The following is a 16,485-nucleotide window of genomic DNA, read 5'->3' as shown; positions in this document are numbered from 1 at the left end:
GGCTAACTGCCTGTTCTATAACCTGCTTATTTTTATGATTGTGCAAAGATTACCTAAATGTCAATGTCTATTGTTTAATGTGTACACAGTTACCTTTGAAGTAGAGTTGTCTTGATAAATCTGCCTTCCAATGACATTTGAATTACTAATGCCTTTTTCATTAAAGTTGCCAATTTGCGTTATGTGGCAGTATCCTAGATCTTGCTTTGTATGAAATTAAAATAAATGTAAATAGAATATGTAGTTCCTTGCAAAGTAATTTCTTGCAAAATAATTTTTAAAACTTATATGTATTTGATCAGACTATATATATAATGTCATATATTATATATTATATAAATTTAAATATATATATATATATATATATATATATATATATATAAACACATACAGTGAAAAGCTAATGAATGGGATTGAGAAGTCCATATAAGTTAGCCCTGCACAGCTGGGCATGGAGGAGGAGGGTAGAGAAGGGTGGTAATATATGCCTTCTTTGTTAATACTTTATATTCTTTTTTTTTTTTTTTTTTTTTTTTTTTTTTACAGGCAGAGTGGACAGTGAGAGAGAGACAGAGAGAAAGGTCTTCCTTTTGCCGTTGGTTCACCCTCCAATGGCCGCCGCGGTAGGCGCGCTGCGGCCGGCGCACCGCGCTGTTCCGATGGCAGGAGCCAGGTGCTTCTCCTGGTCTCCCATGAGGTGCAGGGCCCAAGGACCTGGGCCATCCTCCACTGCACTCCCGGGCCACAGCAGAGAGCTGGCCTGGAAGAGGGGCAACCGGGACAGGATCGGTGCCCCGACCGGGACTAGAACCCGGTGTGCCGGCACCGCAAGGTGGAGGATTAGCCTAGTGAGCCGCGGCGCCGGCTAATACTTTATATTCTTTAATATTCTGAATAAGTTAGCACTCCACCCCACTGCAAACCCTACCTTTGTTATGTAATATTTCCAACTCTAACACGTACAACTATTAAGGCCCAAATGTGTAGTCCAGAAAAGCTATATGTAAATATTGGCCAAGAGAGAAGAACTAATATTTTTTTTTTGTTGAATATGAATCCATTGTTTAAGTTCTCTTTTGTAAAATTACCCATTTTAAAACTACCGAACAATAGTTTTTTTAAGAATGAATCCAATAAAAGTCATCTAAAAATTCATTGCTTTTTATATATGTTAGTGTGTAGTATTCTCATAGTCTAAATTCCTTTCTCAGGTAATACATACATTTTATCTGCTTGTCTAATTTCCCTGTTTTGTTCTAATGAGTAAAAACATGAGTTAAGCTATACCATCCTTCATTTTCTTTTATGCTAATCTTATAACACAGCATCAAAATAGCAACTTAAGCACTTATACACAAACACACACACACACACACATTCACCTAAGATTTATTTATTTACTTGAGGGGTAGATTTGTGGACAGACAGAGAGAGAGGTCTTCCATCCTCTGGTGCAATCCTCAAATGGCCACAATGGCTGGAGCTGGGCCTATCCAAAGCCAGGAGCCAGGAGCTTCTTCTAGGTCTCCCACATGGGTGCAGGGGCCCAAGCACTTGGGCCATCCTCCACTGTTTTCCAAGGCCATCAACAGGGAGTTGGATGGGAAGTGAGCAGCTGGGACTCCAACCAGCGCCCATAAGGGATGCTGGCGCTGTAGGTTGAGGCTTAACCCACTGTGCCAGAGAGCCAGCCCCAAGCAATTAAGTATAAACTACATGGCTACAAATGATACTTAAGCCGAATACAGAATGGGTACTGTGATCTCTAATTCCACTATTTTTTCCTACTCATAAAGCTGATAGGCAAATGCGATCAGTACATATCAGTAATGGGGACTGACCACTGCCTGCTGACCTTTCTGTGGGCTCTCAGAGGTATTGTAATATCTCTTTTGATGAACATACTTCCTTATGGTAGACACTTGCTACACGGTTGCTGCTCACTTTTCCCAGAACACTCTCCACACAGGCTCACGCATGCGTGGTCGGGCGCCTTTCCTCCACCCCTTATGAAACAGCCACACCACTACACAGCAGTTGCCTCCTCATGCTGCTTTGCTCCTTAGCACACATTGCTCCCCAACATAAGAATATCTAGGGGCTGGAGCTGTGGTGCAGCGGGTTAAAGCCCCAGCCTGCAGTGCCGGCATTCCATCTGGGTGCTGGTTCGAGTCCTGGCTGCTTCACTTCCCATCCAGCTCTCTGCTATGGCCTAGGAAAGCAGTAGAAGCTGGCCCAAGTCCTTGGGCCCCTGCACCTGCGTGGGAGACCTGGAGGAAGCTCCTGGCTCCTGGCTTTGGATCAGCCCAGCTCTGGCTGTTGTGGCCAACTGGGGAGTGAGCCAGAGGATGGAAGACCTCTCTCCGTCTCTCTTTCTCTGGCTCTACCTCTCTCTGTAACTCTTTCAAATAAATAAAATAAATCTTAAAAATAGAAAAGAAAAAGAATGTCTTAAGGAGTTACTTTCTCTGGCTTCCCAATAACATGTAAGCTCTCGGAAGCCCCAACTTTTCTGCTGTGGAATCTTTAGCTACTGGAAAAGAACGTGTCACATCATAGACTCAGTAACAATTTGTTTAATGATTAGGTAACAGATCTAACACATTTTTTTTTTATCTACATATTCCCCTATTTCCAAAGAGTGATAAAGAAATCTGGAGCCGTTGTCTCAAGCCCACTGAATGATAGGAGGGCAAGAGTCTAAAAATAGCATCCAGACTTGATAGAATATAATTGGAAAGATACTTCATTGATTTTTCAAAGTTAATGCACCCTAAATGTAGAATATGGTTTTATAAAGAAAGAAGAGCTGGCTAAACCTTGTACCCTGGCTATCAGATTAACATTACTATGTATGATACATTAAGTAAGCCTGTCTTTACTCTGCTAAAATCCCAGAACATGGTCACAAGAGTACCTTTTCTAGTAATTGTTTTAGTAATTATACGTAACTGTCAAACACGGACACAAAATGTCGATAACGGCATAGCTTTTTTAGACACTCAGCAAGGTGAAGTCTGTGATTATTTTTGATAACTTAAATTTTTCTCATTTTTTAAAAAAGAACTTCTTGAATATATTTTAGAGCTATCAAGCAAGGAAAAATAGAAATATCCAAGACAGAAACTAATAAGATGTAAAAAAATATGTTTTATGCTAATATTTTGAAGAAAATTTAAGTCATTGGGCCTCTGCTAGTATTATTCCCGTGAAAATAATATTTGAGACTTTTTCAATAAGTATACATTGCATCTATTGTAATTTATATCTTTATTTTGTTTTGTTTTTTTAAAACCCAAAATTAAAGAACAGAAAGACTATACCAACATTTTTTTGTAAATATAGTTGCAATCTAGAGTATGTACTGCTTTGAAAGTAATATTGTATTAATTTTCTTTTATCAGTTCAGAAAGCATCAGGAAACCAGTGTCATATACAAAATCCTCCGATTAACAGCCTGACCTAGATTAAGATTATGTCTTATTTTTGCTTTCTTACACACCAAATGTTCTCCTCAGTCAGAGAAAATGAGAGAATTACTTAAACCCCCAGGGTAAATAAATACAGTCTAATTTCTCACCGAGATATTGCTCTCTTTGTGTCATGCTGTCTTCATGTTGTGAGGAAGATTGAATTTGGAATCAGAAGGCTTAAAAACAATGCATCGTTTTAATGCAATTAGGAGCCTCCCAGGAATAGCAGAGAACTTCATCTTCTGAAAACAAAGATTTGCAAAGTCGGGAGATAAATTTTATCTTCTTATTTCAAGTAATACAATGAAAGACCCAGATCATTGCCTATTTTGGTAGTTCTAATTATTGAGACATCTGGCATTTTCTTCTTTTATTAGGTAGACACAGTAACTGTCATAAAATTTGATTATATACTTTAGTATTTCAATTTTGTAGAATTTACATATTTCAAATTTAGCTGAAATTATGTAACCTTTTATGGATTAAAACTTTTACAGTATACTTAGGGAGCTCCGTGAATGACATAATACAGGAGCTCTGTGTTTTGTTATATCATCATGAACTTGGAAATCCTCTGTATAATTTGTTAGCCTGTAGCCTTTAGGACTTTGTTTAACCTGAAGTCTTTAGGAAATATTTTATTTATTTATTTAGCCTATAGTCTTTAGGTAGTATTTTATTAAAAGACAGTGGGGGTTACTTTTAGCATTGGCAATTTTGGAATCACTGATAAGTAGTAATAATATTTTTCCCTCAGTGAGTGAAATATTGTAAAATTTATTATGTTTTCAATAAAATGAATACCTTAATTTCTAAATATAACTCTGTTGGATGTTTAGAACAAGAGTTAAGCAGTGATCTCAATGGTCTAAAATTAACCAATACTCTCCCTACAAAGACAACAAAGAGGGTAAGAAATTATGTTTTTGATGAAAAATAGAACAATACTGCAAATATACCCAGTCCTTTATTACATAAGCATTTTCCTGTCTAATTTGATTCCAATGCAGTTGTGTAATACATAAAAATCATTGAACATTGAATATAAGATGTTTTAGAAAAGTGATCATTAAATCTAAAGGCAAAGGTAGAAATAAAAAGCAAATAAAGTAACTCAGAAGCAGTATCATCTAAGGTTGTTTAATGGGGAAATGAAAGAGCCCACACACCATAACTCTCCTTAAACCATATGTTGGGCAATAAAATAAAAACAATTAAGTTTATCATGATTCCTTTGAGATGCTAATGAATGTTAAATTATTTTCAACATAGCACAATTAGGAAGAAACATGCATGTAACATATTTATTCACTTTATTTTTGTAGTCTATATGTTAATTATATAAATCGTATAGGCTTATTTAATAATACAGTAGGTGAAGGCACATGAATATGGTTTCCTTTTGAAGTAGACCGGCATACAGGTTACAATTGATTAGGTTTGTGAGCTGGAAGACCATGGCTTCAGCATGCCCCTGTGTGACCTCACACCCCTACCTAACCACACCTGAGCACCCACTGGCCAATCAGGTTACTTTAACCACTCCCCTTTGGAAGGTAGATTAAAAACCTAGGACATGATTGTCCAGGCCTTTCCTTCCTTTCCCTGGCCTCTTGCTGGTACGGGGCTGGCTGCAGCCCTGCGCGTCCAGGGCACATGCCCTTCAGGCCAATCCACCTCATGCTTCGTGGCCTGGATGCTCTACCACATGGCTGCTTCCTGGTACTCGGTATGAACCCCCATTTACCTCTCTCCTTTAGACTTGGCCCTCACTCTCCTATGCATCTTTCACACTGAATAAAAGCTTAAAATGTACCATGCTGCCTCGTTCATTTATGCCGGTATTCAGAATTCTTCTGTGAATATTAGGCAAGAACCTACACAGGCTGATTAATATTGGGGATTTATTAATAAGCATAGGGTGATATTGTATGGCACCCAAATTCCAATATCACTCTTACCAACTCCATTCATTCCCCTGGTCACAGGAGAAGAGGCTGTGGAAGCTGTGGGGTCTTGTCTTCAAGCAAGAAAGAATTCAGGTGTGAGACAGAGAGCAGAGCGATAAGGCTTTTTGGGGATAGGGCATCCATCAAAATGGAAGGGGCAGACAGAGTGCCCAGCCACTAGGACTGGGGGAAAACAAGGTTACATGGTTGAATGGAGAGAATACACCTGGGCAGGCCAGGCAGGCAGCTCAGCGGAGAGACAGAGGGGTGAGCCCTGAGCCCACAGTCTGTTTGGACTTCCTAGGTTTACCCACCTCCCCCTCTCCTCACTTTATATCTGATTTAATTACTGATACAGTTTAATTGCAATCTACCTTCTTGCTGTTGTTTTCTATTTTTTCCCAACTCTTCTTTGCCCATTTTTCTCTTCTTACAATGCCTTATTTTGGACCAATTAAGTATTTGTATGATTTTATTTTATTTGTGTTTTGGTTTATTATACTTTTTGCTTTTAAAAATTGCTTTTAAAATCTTTCATCATTGTCCTAGGGTTTACAAGATGCAAATTTAATTTTTCATGATCTTCCTTTATATAACATTTTGCAATTTCAACATTAAAACAGGACTCGAAACTCCCAGTTTTTCCATGTTCTGTGCTATTTTTGATCAACTTTTTACTTTTACATGTTATAATTCAAAATATAAAATCTAATAATTTCAGAAGAGATATGTATTTTTAAATGATTCCAAATGAAAGTTATAAATTTATATCTTCACTTATGCTATACCCAGAATCCGTCAGTTGTCTCTGTTGAGATTCAAGTTTCTGCTTCACGTTGCATTTATTGTATCCGTAAAGCCCGTTTTTTTCTTACGGTTCACTTCTACTTGAAATAAATGCATGTTATTTGCCCGGAAGCCATTCCTCCTTCCTTTTGGAGAGACATTTCTCTGGGTGGAGAGCCGCGTTTTTCTTTCAGCGTGTTACTCTTGTCAGTTCATTTTATTCTGGCTTGCAGAGTTCCAGCAGGAAGTCTGCTGTTGTCTTAGGGTTGCTCCTCTGTGGGAACATATATTTTGCCTCTAGCTGCTTTAAATTTCTTTCTCCTTATCACTGGGATTGAGCAGTTTGACTGTGGTGTGTCTCGGTTTTGTTTGCTTTTATATGTTTGGTTGGTATTCTTCCTGGTTCATGCTCTGGAAGATTCCTATTTCTAGTTAGATGCAAGTCTCTAATTTTGGAGAACTTTCTTTTAACCCCCGAAATGCTTCTTCTACCCCACTTTCTCTCTCCTGCCATTTCATTTGCTTCTCAGTTAAATTGTTGGATAATTACCCAGAGCTCCTTTATTTTCTGTGCTCTTTCTCCTCCCCTCCTTTTCTCCCACTCCCTCTCTTTCCCTGCCTTCACCCTCTTCCTCCCTTCACCATCCTCTCCCTCCTCTTTCTACTTCTTTGTCTTCCTCTACACCCTCTCTTCTCCTTCTCCACCTCCTTCTCCTTTGCCTAACATTTCCATTTGCTTATTGCTCATGTTGCCATTTATTATTTTAATGCAATTTTTTCATCATTTACACTACGTTTTTAACCTATTTAAATCATTGAATTTTTTTTTTTTTGACAGGCACAGTTAGGCAGTGAGAGAGAGACAGAGAGAAAGGTCTTCTTTTCTGTTGGTTCACCCCCAAAATGGCTGCTATGGCCTGCACGCTCTGCTGATCTGAAGCCAGGAGCTAGGTGCTTCTCCTGGTCTCCTATGCGGGTGCAGGGCCCAAGCACTTGGGTCATCCTCCACTGCACTCCCAGGTCACAGCAGAGAGCTGGACTGGAAGAGGAGCAACTGGGACAGAATACGGCGCCCCAACTGGGACTAGAACCTGGGGTGCCAGCGCCACAGGCAGAGGATTATCCTAGTGAGCCGTGGCACCGCCCTAAATCATTGAAATTTTCTCTTTTTCTCTGAACTTGTACATCTGTCCTGAACATAGTTCTATCAGTTGCTTTGTCCTTTGACAGTGAGGTGATTTTTTAATACTTCATTCCTTTTTCTGTGCATCTCCATCTTTTTTATTATTATTCTACATATTGTGCAAGACAGTGGAGACACTGTTAAGTATTGCCTGTCCCTAAAATTGGGGATTTTTTCTTTGCCTGAGTTATTGGTAATTTGGTTGGGCCAATTGAGTGAGATATTTGATCTAGGTTACTTCCAACAACCAGATCATCTCAGATTCCTTCTCGGTTAATTATATAATTTTCTTTGAGAATAAGTTTTAAGTCTCATTTTCCTGGTGCTTAACATGTCTGCATTTACTATTTGCAGACCTTGTGAATAATAATAATAGAGTGCATTATTTTTCTCCGAACACTGATTTATTTAGCATATGGTTAACTCTTTGGGACTCAGAATGCAATCTTACTGTGTTGTGAGTTTGTGAAATGTCTGATTTCAAGTTACTCTTCCAGTCTCTGGTGGAGCTGATTCCAGTCCAGGAAGTGCACACCTGTTTGACAGATTATCAGAGTCTTGGCAGACAGTATTTTATGGTGTCCCTCTCATTTCCTTCTTGGATTTCTCTGCCTCTCTTCAGTGGTTCTGCACAATTGTATGAGTCTCCAGGTTGGAAGTATGCATTTTTTTTTCTGCCAATGTCTTTGCCACCCTCCACCATGAGAACTCTGCCTGCCTCAAATACAACTTTCTGCTTCAAAATGTTAATTCTCGCAAGACTCTTCCTACTTCTATTAACTCTTTATTTCTGCACTGCTTAAAAAATCAAATCTTGAATGTAATGACTTAACTGCACAACCATTACTGGAAACGGAATCTAAAGTAACTATTTAAATGAAAACATAAAGAGAAGAATTTTGCCTTATCAGCCTTTGAAACTTCAAACCTGGGAATATGCATTGAATCTGCCACAGGCTACAGTAGTGCTTATCGCCCCCACACACCACCTATTTCTACTTTCCCCTTCCCAGATCCAACTATTATAAAGCTTTTAAAAATAGCAAACTCACATCAACGAGGACAATCTAGCAATGCTGAATTTGTATTAAAGCATGCATTTACCTTGATTTTGCTTTCATTTAAATGATTTGATTTATATAAATCTCAGTTATGCTAATGGTGCATTTGCTGGCTCAGCAAACGCAATTGATCATATAACCTTGCTATTTCAAAAAGACCAGGAGGTGAACTATCTTCATGCCTACAATCTAGAAGCAAATATCCTCGTCTTATCCAAAAGCATTAACGTTCAGGGACTGTTAGTGTTTTTTTTTGTTTTTGTTTTTGTTTTTGTTTTTTTGGTAAAGATTTTGTATTTGATGTCTTCTTCCTTTCAGAGCTTTTTGGGGTATTTGTAACAGAAAAGTCATTGTTCGACATTTCTTGCAGGAGATTTAGATTTAGTCCCATGAGGATTCTGGTGCCCCTGAAAGATGACAAAGATTAACATGTGGAAGAGGACAAAGGCAGGAGGAGCACAGGGGTTCCTGTCAACAGTAAGAACAATGTGGTTTGAACCTGGAGGTGCTAATTCATCCCCAATCCCTTGGGATTCAGAAACTAAAAGCATTCCCCATGTATCATTTACCTTAAATCATGTAATTTTTATAACAGTCTGTGAAGTAGGTCTTGTTGACCCCATTTTATAGTTATGCCCGTTAGGAGGTAAAACCTAAGGTCACACAATTAGTTAGTGGGAGAGCTGAGATTTGAGTCCAGGTTTTATGGACTTGGAAACCTACACTCTTTGACTAACTATGTGATCTCCCAATAGAGCCCTCGGAATTCAAGTAATTTTGAATCAGTTTCCAGTATGGGATTCATCCAGGTGTCTGTAATCGCCTCTGCTCCACATAGCCACACAGCTAGATGTGCTTGTCTCACAGAGGCTCTCCACCTCTCTCACTTTATCTGAATATCTAAGGAACGTTTTCAGAAAACTTTGAGCCATTTTTATTATTCTGCTTCTGAATGAGTATTTTAATTTATTTTGTGTGACTGTAGATAACTTAGACTGAGATAAGTCAACACATGCACTTAAAACTTAAATTGGATTATATTGATAACCGCTATCAACTTTCACTTGAGTGATTTTTGTTCATGTAAATCTTTTTTAAATTATATTTACTATTGATCTTTTTGGTAACTATTCAGAAATTGAGAATTTTACCCAAGGTTTAGAATCTTAGCATTTAATTATTGTAACCATGTGCATAATATTAACATGCCTTACACCTAAGCAAATAGATATTGTCAATGCCTCGCCACCTTCATCGTTTTGCTAAGGAATTATTTTAAATAATTGCTCTGAAAACAGTAAGACATTTACTTCCTCCATAGTTTTCTACAGAATTAACTGAAGATCTTCCCTGTTAATATCCATTCCATCAAAAACAGCATCTCTAAGGAGCTGAGAAATGCCGGGTGGTGATCCTTTTCTGTCCACAAATGAAGGATCATCTCCGTCATTCGAGCAGTACTCCTGTTGACACGCTGGATATTGGTTTTCTCCTTAAATGAGTCCCCGAGTGAGTGTTGTCTCACTGTTTTTCTCCCACATCACTTCCTTAGCCGCAGTCTGACACTAATCATGAAGAATTTATACTGCTTCGGGTGGCATTCAGCACCTGAAAACTCACTTCACGTCACCACCCAGGATTTTCAGTGTGAACTAAGAAGATGATAAATCTACTGAATATTTTCTTAGAGATCATTTTATAAAACAATTTTTAAAAATTCCATATGAGACACAGCAGAACATTTCTCATGCACTCCGTGCTTACATGCTCTTCTGGTGCCAGGTGTCCTACCTACCATCACCATCACAAAGTACCAGTACTGGGCCAGCTCTTTTCAGGTTTTCAAATTTCACCTCAGTTGTTAGACCATCCAAGGTCTATCAACATAAGGAAAAAGTTTGTGGGCAAGGAGTTTTGCCTGGCAACAGGATGCTTGTGTCACACATCAGAGTACATGGATTCAATTCACAACTCCCCTCTCTTGATTCCAGCTACCAGCTAATGAGGATGCTGGGAAGCAGGGGTGAAGGCTTAAGTAACGGGTTCCTGCCACTCAAGTGGGAGACCTGGATTGAGTTTTCAGCTCCTGGCCTTGGCATAGCCCTGTCCTGGCCTTTGTGGAAGTGAACCAATGGATAGGAACTCTGCTGTATGTCTTTGTCTCTCTGCTCCATGAATAAAGGAATAAATAAATAAATAAGCAAATCAAAGCACATGGAAAGTGAAATTCATAGATTTTTATTTTGGTGCATAAAATTTTGAAATTCATGCATAGATTTTTCATAATACCCACATTCCAAGAACTCTTTTGAAGAACACTCTTATATATGGATTTCAATTTTTTCTTTCAACCAAACAAATGTATCTTGATTTCATTTTCTAAAAACACTTCAATCTACCCACAGGTCATGTGGAAGTTATTGCTTCTTATGTATTGGTTATTTTTTTGTAAAGAATAGTATTTTAATTTCTTAAATGATATGCAATTTAATATGCTTTCACAGAATATTATCAATAATATTAACATATATGACTAATAAGGATTTTATCACAAGTTACTGTTTATATAAAAAGAAACTTGATAATAATGTAAATAATATATCATCACACTGCTAATTGGAACTAAATGAATGGGTGGCTAATAGTAGTAACAGATGCTTTCTGGAAAACTTTTTAAATTAATTGACTTATCTACAAAACAGATTAAAAGACAAATAGCTCCCATCCAGTGATTCACTCACCAAGGACCTGTATGGGTTGTGGGACCAAAGCCAGGAGCTTAGAACGTGATCTAGGTCTATCCCACGGGTGGCAGGAACCCAGTCACATCCACCATCCCCACTGTCTCTTCAAGTTCACATTAGCAGGAAGCTGGAATGCCCAGTCAGAGCTGGGTATCAAACCCAGGCATCCCGATGTGAGACTCAGGCATCCTAACTATTGACTTCACTGTTGGACCAAGTACACATCCTGTGCTTTTTAGCTAAATAAGCCTCACAACTACCCTGAAAGATAAATGCCAGTATATACAATCTACTTAGAAGCATATGGCCCAAGATTAATGTAAAATCCTATTCTCTGGCTCTTCAATAGGTGTCCTGCACTGTTTACGTATTATAGCGGCTTGCTTTGTCTTCCCCTGCTGGCATCTTTTATACTTAGCTAATCATTTTCTGTTTTTCTCTTTAGGATTTGATACCAGTATTTTGCCAATTTGCAAGGATTCACTTGGCTGGATGTTTAACAGACTTGACACAAACTATGACCTGCTGTTGGACCAGTCAGAGCTTGGAAGCATTTACCTTGACAAGAACGAGCAATGTACCAAGGCATTCTTCAATTCTTGTGACACATACAAGGACAGTTTGATATCTAACAATGAATGGTGCTACTGCTTCCAGAGACAGCAAGGTAAATGATGAGAAATGCACAGATGGGAATAGCTGACCTACATGTCAAATATTACCTATTCCTTCACAATTAAAAAGAAAACAGCACATCATGCCCCATTCATGTTATAGTCTTTATCCAAGTGGTGAACAGAAGAGTAGATAGGCAGCTTGTTGAAAAAATTAACTCTGCTAGGGATGCAAACAACTAAAAAGATGAGGATAGTGATTAATATTGTGTGTTAATGCACTTCATTATAGTTTCTATTATGAACCACCAAGAAGCAGAGTTCTCAGAGAGATATGAGAACACAGATATTAAGAGTAGTCATTAAAGGTAGTTTGCTATCTGCTTTGCCCATGGTGTAAAATAAATAACTTTGTTTTGTCACCATACTGTGGAGTTTTAATGTTCTACATTGTGATCTTATTAAATGAACTAGATGAACCACAACATTCACCAGACAACTTTTAAAAATGACTTTAACTTTTCAAAATCATTTAGCTTTTAAAAAATTCACTAGCAATAACAATGTTTTCACACCCTGGAAGAGGTGAGTTTTTGGAATGGTGAGAATCCTTTATGCCTCTTTAGGAAACGTAAATGACAGTAACACTGGAATCATGGGTGTAGAACCAAGTGGATGATGGTTTATATTAACTATACAGGGAAAGTGGCGGTTCCAAGATGGCAGAATAGGGAGGGAGCACACTGATAGTCTGGGAAAAGATATTTTAATAGAAGTGGAGATACTGTAGTTTCAGGGAAGAATTAGGGAAAAAACTGCAGAGGAAACTCTTCCAGAACTAGTGGGACATGGTGGACCTATGTGGAGGGCACGGGTGCCCATGACTTGGGACCCCAGCCACCGAGTCTAGGCAACAGCACTGGAAAGGGAGGTGAGGCAAAACCTCAGTAGCCAGAGACACTGGTGGGGAAGCGGCAGGAAGAGTCTAGAGGGAATGAGGCTTGAAGCCCCATGAGGGAAAGTTCACCAGGCTAACTAGAGGAGAGAAAAAAAATAAAAAATAAAAGGGACCAGTACTCACACGATTCTCTCTCTCCATCCACCTTACAAAGGCGAGCAAGACAAAGAGCAGGCTCCATTTTGGACATACATAACAGCTGTGCCGGCTCAGGGCTAAGCCCACCCTCAGCCAAGCAGAGAAACCTGACTCTGGTGGGAAGAAATAGTAGGAGGTTAAGACCTAGTGAATGTGTGGAGCTTATGAACTGGGACTGTGGAAAAAAAAATGGAGGGTGCGTGGGAGAACTTACGGAGTGCCTGAGAGGTACTCTCTCCGTGGGAGACACCACAAACTCAGTAACCTTGGCAACCCAGTGGGAGATTGCAAGGGAATCTGAGTTTACACTGAGGACTGCACAGATCCTTTGTGTGGTCCTTGGGACAGAGCAGATGAATAATATACCCACAGGGGCTAGCGTTCAGGCACTGATTGCCTTCAAGGAGAACAGCTCAGCTTTGTGGAATCACTTCCCTTCTGCATAAAAAAAAAAAAGAGAGAGAAGATATACCATGCCAAACCTAGGTGTGTCACCGTTGGCACACCATTACCCCTGAAGAACTGAACAGAGCTCTCTGGCCACACCCACCACAAGCTTCTAAAGATTCACCAAAATCAGACAGCCCAGTTAATCTAGAGTCATAGTATAACGGGAAAAGCCACCATAGCAAGGAACAAAAAACCAAGAAGAAACCAAAGAATATCTCCACAATGCCAACCAACAAATGCTGAAACCAAGGAAACAAGAACAAGGAAGACATTATGACGCCCCCAAATGAACATGGCACCCCAATACAACATTATGAAGATGCTGAGATAGAAGAAATGCAAGATATGGATTTCAAAAAATTTATAAGAACATTTAGAACTTCTCAAAAACAAATGCATGAACTACAGAAATCCTTACTGGACAGGATAGAAAATCTCTCTCATGAAAATGAAATCTTAAGGAGGAATCAAAATGAAATGAGGAATCTAGTAGAACATGAAGTTGTGATATTGAAGAGAATCAAAATGAAATGAAGAATTCAATAGATTAAATGACAAATGCATTTGAGAGCCTTAAAAACAGAATCAGTGAGATAGAAGAAAGAATATTTGACTTAGAAGACAGAGCACAGGAAAGTATACAGTCAAACCAAAGAGGAAATTAGAAATCTAAACAATATTGTTGGGAATCTACGGGATACTATTAAAAAAACCCAACATTCAGGTTCTAGGAGTTCCTGAAGGCATGCAGAGAGAGAAAGGATTAGAAGGCCTTTTTAGTGAGATACTAGCAGAAAATTTCCTGGTTTGGATAAGGACAGAGACATCCAAGTACAGGAAGCACATAGAACCTCCAATAAACATGACCAAAAGAGATCCTCACCACGACACGTTGTAATTAAAGTCACCACAGTGAAACATAAAGAAAAGATTCTAAAATGTGCAAGAGAGAAACATCAGATCACTCTCAGAGGATCTCAAATTAGACTCACAGCAGACTTCTCATCAGAAACCCTACAGGCTAGGAGGGAATGGGGAGATATAGCCCAGGTACTAAGAGAGAAAAACTGCCAGCCCAGAATATTATATCCTGCAAAGCTCTCATTTGTGAATAAAGGTGAAATAAAGACCTTTCATAGCAAACAGAAATTGAAAGAATTTTTCGCCACTCATCCAGTCCTGCAAAAGATGCTTAAAAACGTGTTACACACAGAAACAAAGAAACACAGATGTCAATATGAAAGGAGGTAAAGGAAGAAAACCTCCCAGTAAAGTATCACAGGAAGCTCAAAGCATATATTAGAAAATATCTTTGGGAAAATTGCAGGCATAGTTACTACTTACCAATAGTCACATTGAATGTTAATGGCCTCAACTCTCCAGTTAAAAGGCACAGACTGGCTGAATGGGTTAAGGAACAAAACCCATCTATTTGCTGCTTACAAGAAACACATCTTTCCAATAAAGATGCATGCAGACTGAAAGTGAAAGGCTGGAAAAAGATATTCCATGCCAACAGAAACCAAAAAAAAAAAAAAAGCTGGCATACCCATCTTAATATCAGACAAACTAAACTTTAACACAAAAACTGTTAAGAGAGAAAAAGAGGGGCACTATATAATGATTAAGGGATCAATTCAACAGGAAGATGTAACTATTATCAATGTGTATGCACCTAATTACAGGGCACTGGTTTATTTAAAAGATATGCTAAGGGACTTAAAGGGTGACTTAGACTCCAATACAGTAGTACTGGGGGACATTAATACTCCACTTTCAGAAATAGATCAACCGGACAGAAGATCAACAAGGAAACACCTATTTAATTGACACTATAGACCAAATGGATCTAACAGATATCTACAGAACTTTTCATCCTACACTTAAAGAATGTACATTCATCTCAGCAGTACATGGAACCTACTCTAGGATTGACCACATACTAGGCCAAAAAGCAAGTCTCAGCAAATTCAAAAGAATTAGAATCACACCATGCAGCTTCTCAGACCACAGTGGAATGGAATGCTGTCTACACCTTAATGTTTATTGCAGCTCAATTCACAATAGCTAAGATCTGCAATCAACCTAAATGCCCATCAACAGTAGACTGGATAAAGAAATTATGGGACATGTACTCTATAGAATACCATACAGCAGTAAAAAAAAAAATGAAATCTGGAGGAATCTGGAATACATCATGCTGAGTGAATTAAGCCAGTCCCAAAGGGACAAATATCATGTGTTTTCCCTGATCGTTGATATCTGAGCACCAAAAAGGAAACCTGTTGAAGTGAAATGGACACTATGAGTGACTTGATCAGCCCTTGTCCTGACTGTTGATGAACAACTTAATACTTTATCCCTTTTAGTATTTTTTTTTGTTCTACTTAATACTATTGGTTGAACTCTGTAATTAACACGCAATTATTCTTAGGTGTTTCAATTTAACTGAAAAGTGATCCCTGTTAAATATAAGAGTGGTAATAAGAGAGGGAGAAGATGTACAGTTTGGGACATACGATAGAGTTAGAAATGTGCCAGGGATTCCAATTCAATCCCATCAAGGTGGCATGTACCAGTGGCATCTCACCAGTCAAAGTGATCAGTTTCTGTTCACAGTTGATCATAATTATATGATTAAGGTTCAAAGGGATCACATAAACAAGCCTAATGTCTGCTAATACTAACTGATAGAATTAAAAAGTAGAGAATGATCCAACATGGGAAGCATGATACACAGCAAACTCTTACAATGGCACATGTCCTAAACAGCACTCTGGCCTCAGAATCAGCCCTTAAGGCATTCACATCTGGCTGAAGAGCCCATGAGAGTATTTTAGGCATTCAAAGCCAAGGCACTCTGGCAAACAAACAAACAAACAAAAAAACCCAAAAAACAAACAAACAAAAAAACCCTAAATGGAAGATCTCTGCAAGTGAGATCCCAGTGGAAAGAACAGGCCATCAAAGAAGGAGGTACCTTTCTCTGAAGGGAGGAGAGAACTTCCACTTTGACTATGGCCTTGTCTAAATAAGATCAGAGTCTTTGAACTCAAAAGGCTTCTATAGCTTTGGCAACTCATGACAATAGCCTAGGGTGATTACTGACGCCATAAACAAGAGTGTCAA

At 38.7% G+C, this 16,485-nt stretch overlaps 1 protein-coding gene across 5 annotated transcripts in view; it reads left to right on the top strand.

The window, feature by feature from the left end:
* SPOCK3 (SPARC (osteonectin), cwcv and kazal like domains proteoglycan 3) overlaps positions 1-16,485 on the top strand; it is a 499,116-nt gene that overhangs the window by 470,964 nt on the left and 11,667 nt on the right. For all 5 annotated transcript variants that reach the window (XM_062199006.1, XM_062199005.1, XM_062199001.1 and 2 more), the window contains one exon: positions 11,642-11,863. In XM_062199006.1, coding sequence (XP_062054990.1) covers positions 11,642-11,863 — 222 coding nt within the window. The remainder of the gene's footprint in view (positions 1-11,641; positions 11,864-16,485) is intronic.

The sequence above is a fragment of the Lepus europaeus genome, chromosome 8 (genome assembly GCF_033115175.1).
Source record: "Lepus europaeus isolate LE1 chromosome 8, mLepTim1.pri, whole genome shotgun sequence".
In the NCBI taxonomy this organism is placed as follows: domain Eukaryota; kingdom Metazoa; phylum Chordata; class Mammalia; order Lagomorpha; family Leporidae; genus Lepus; species Lepus europaeus.
Note: the sequence above shows the minus strand (reverse complement) of the source record. Positions and strands in the feature narration are given on the sequence as shown.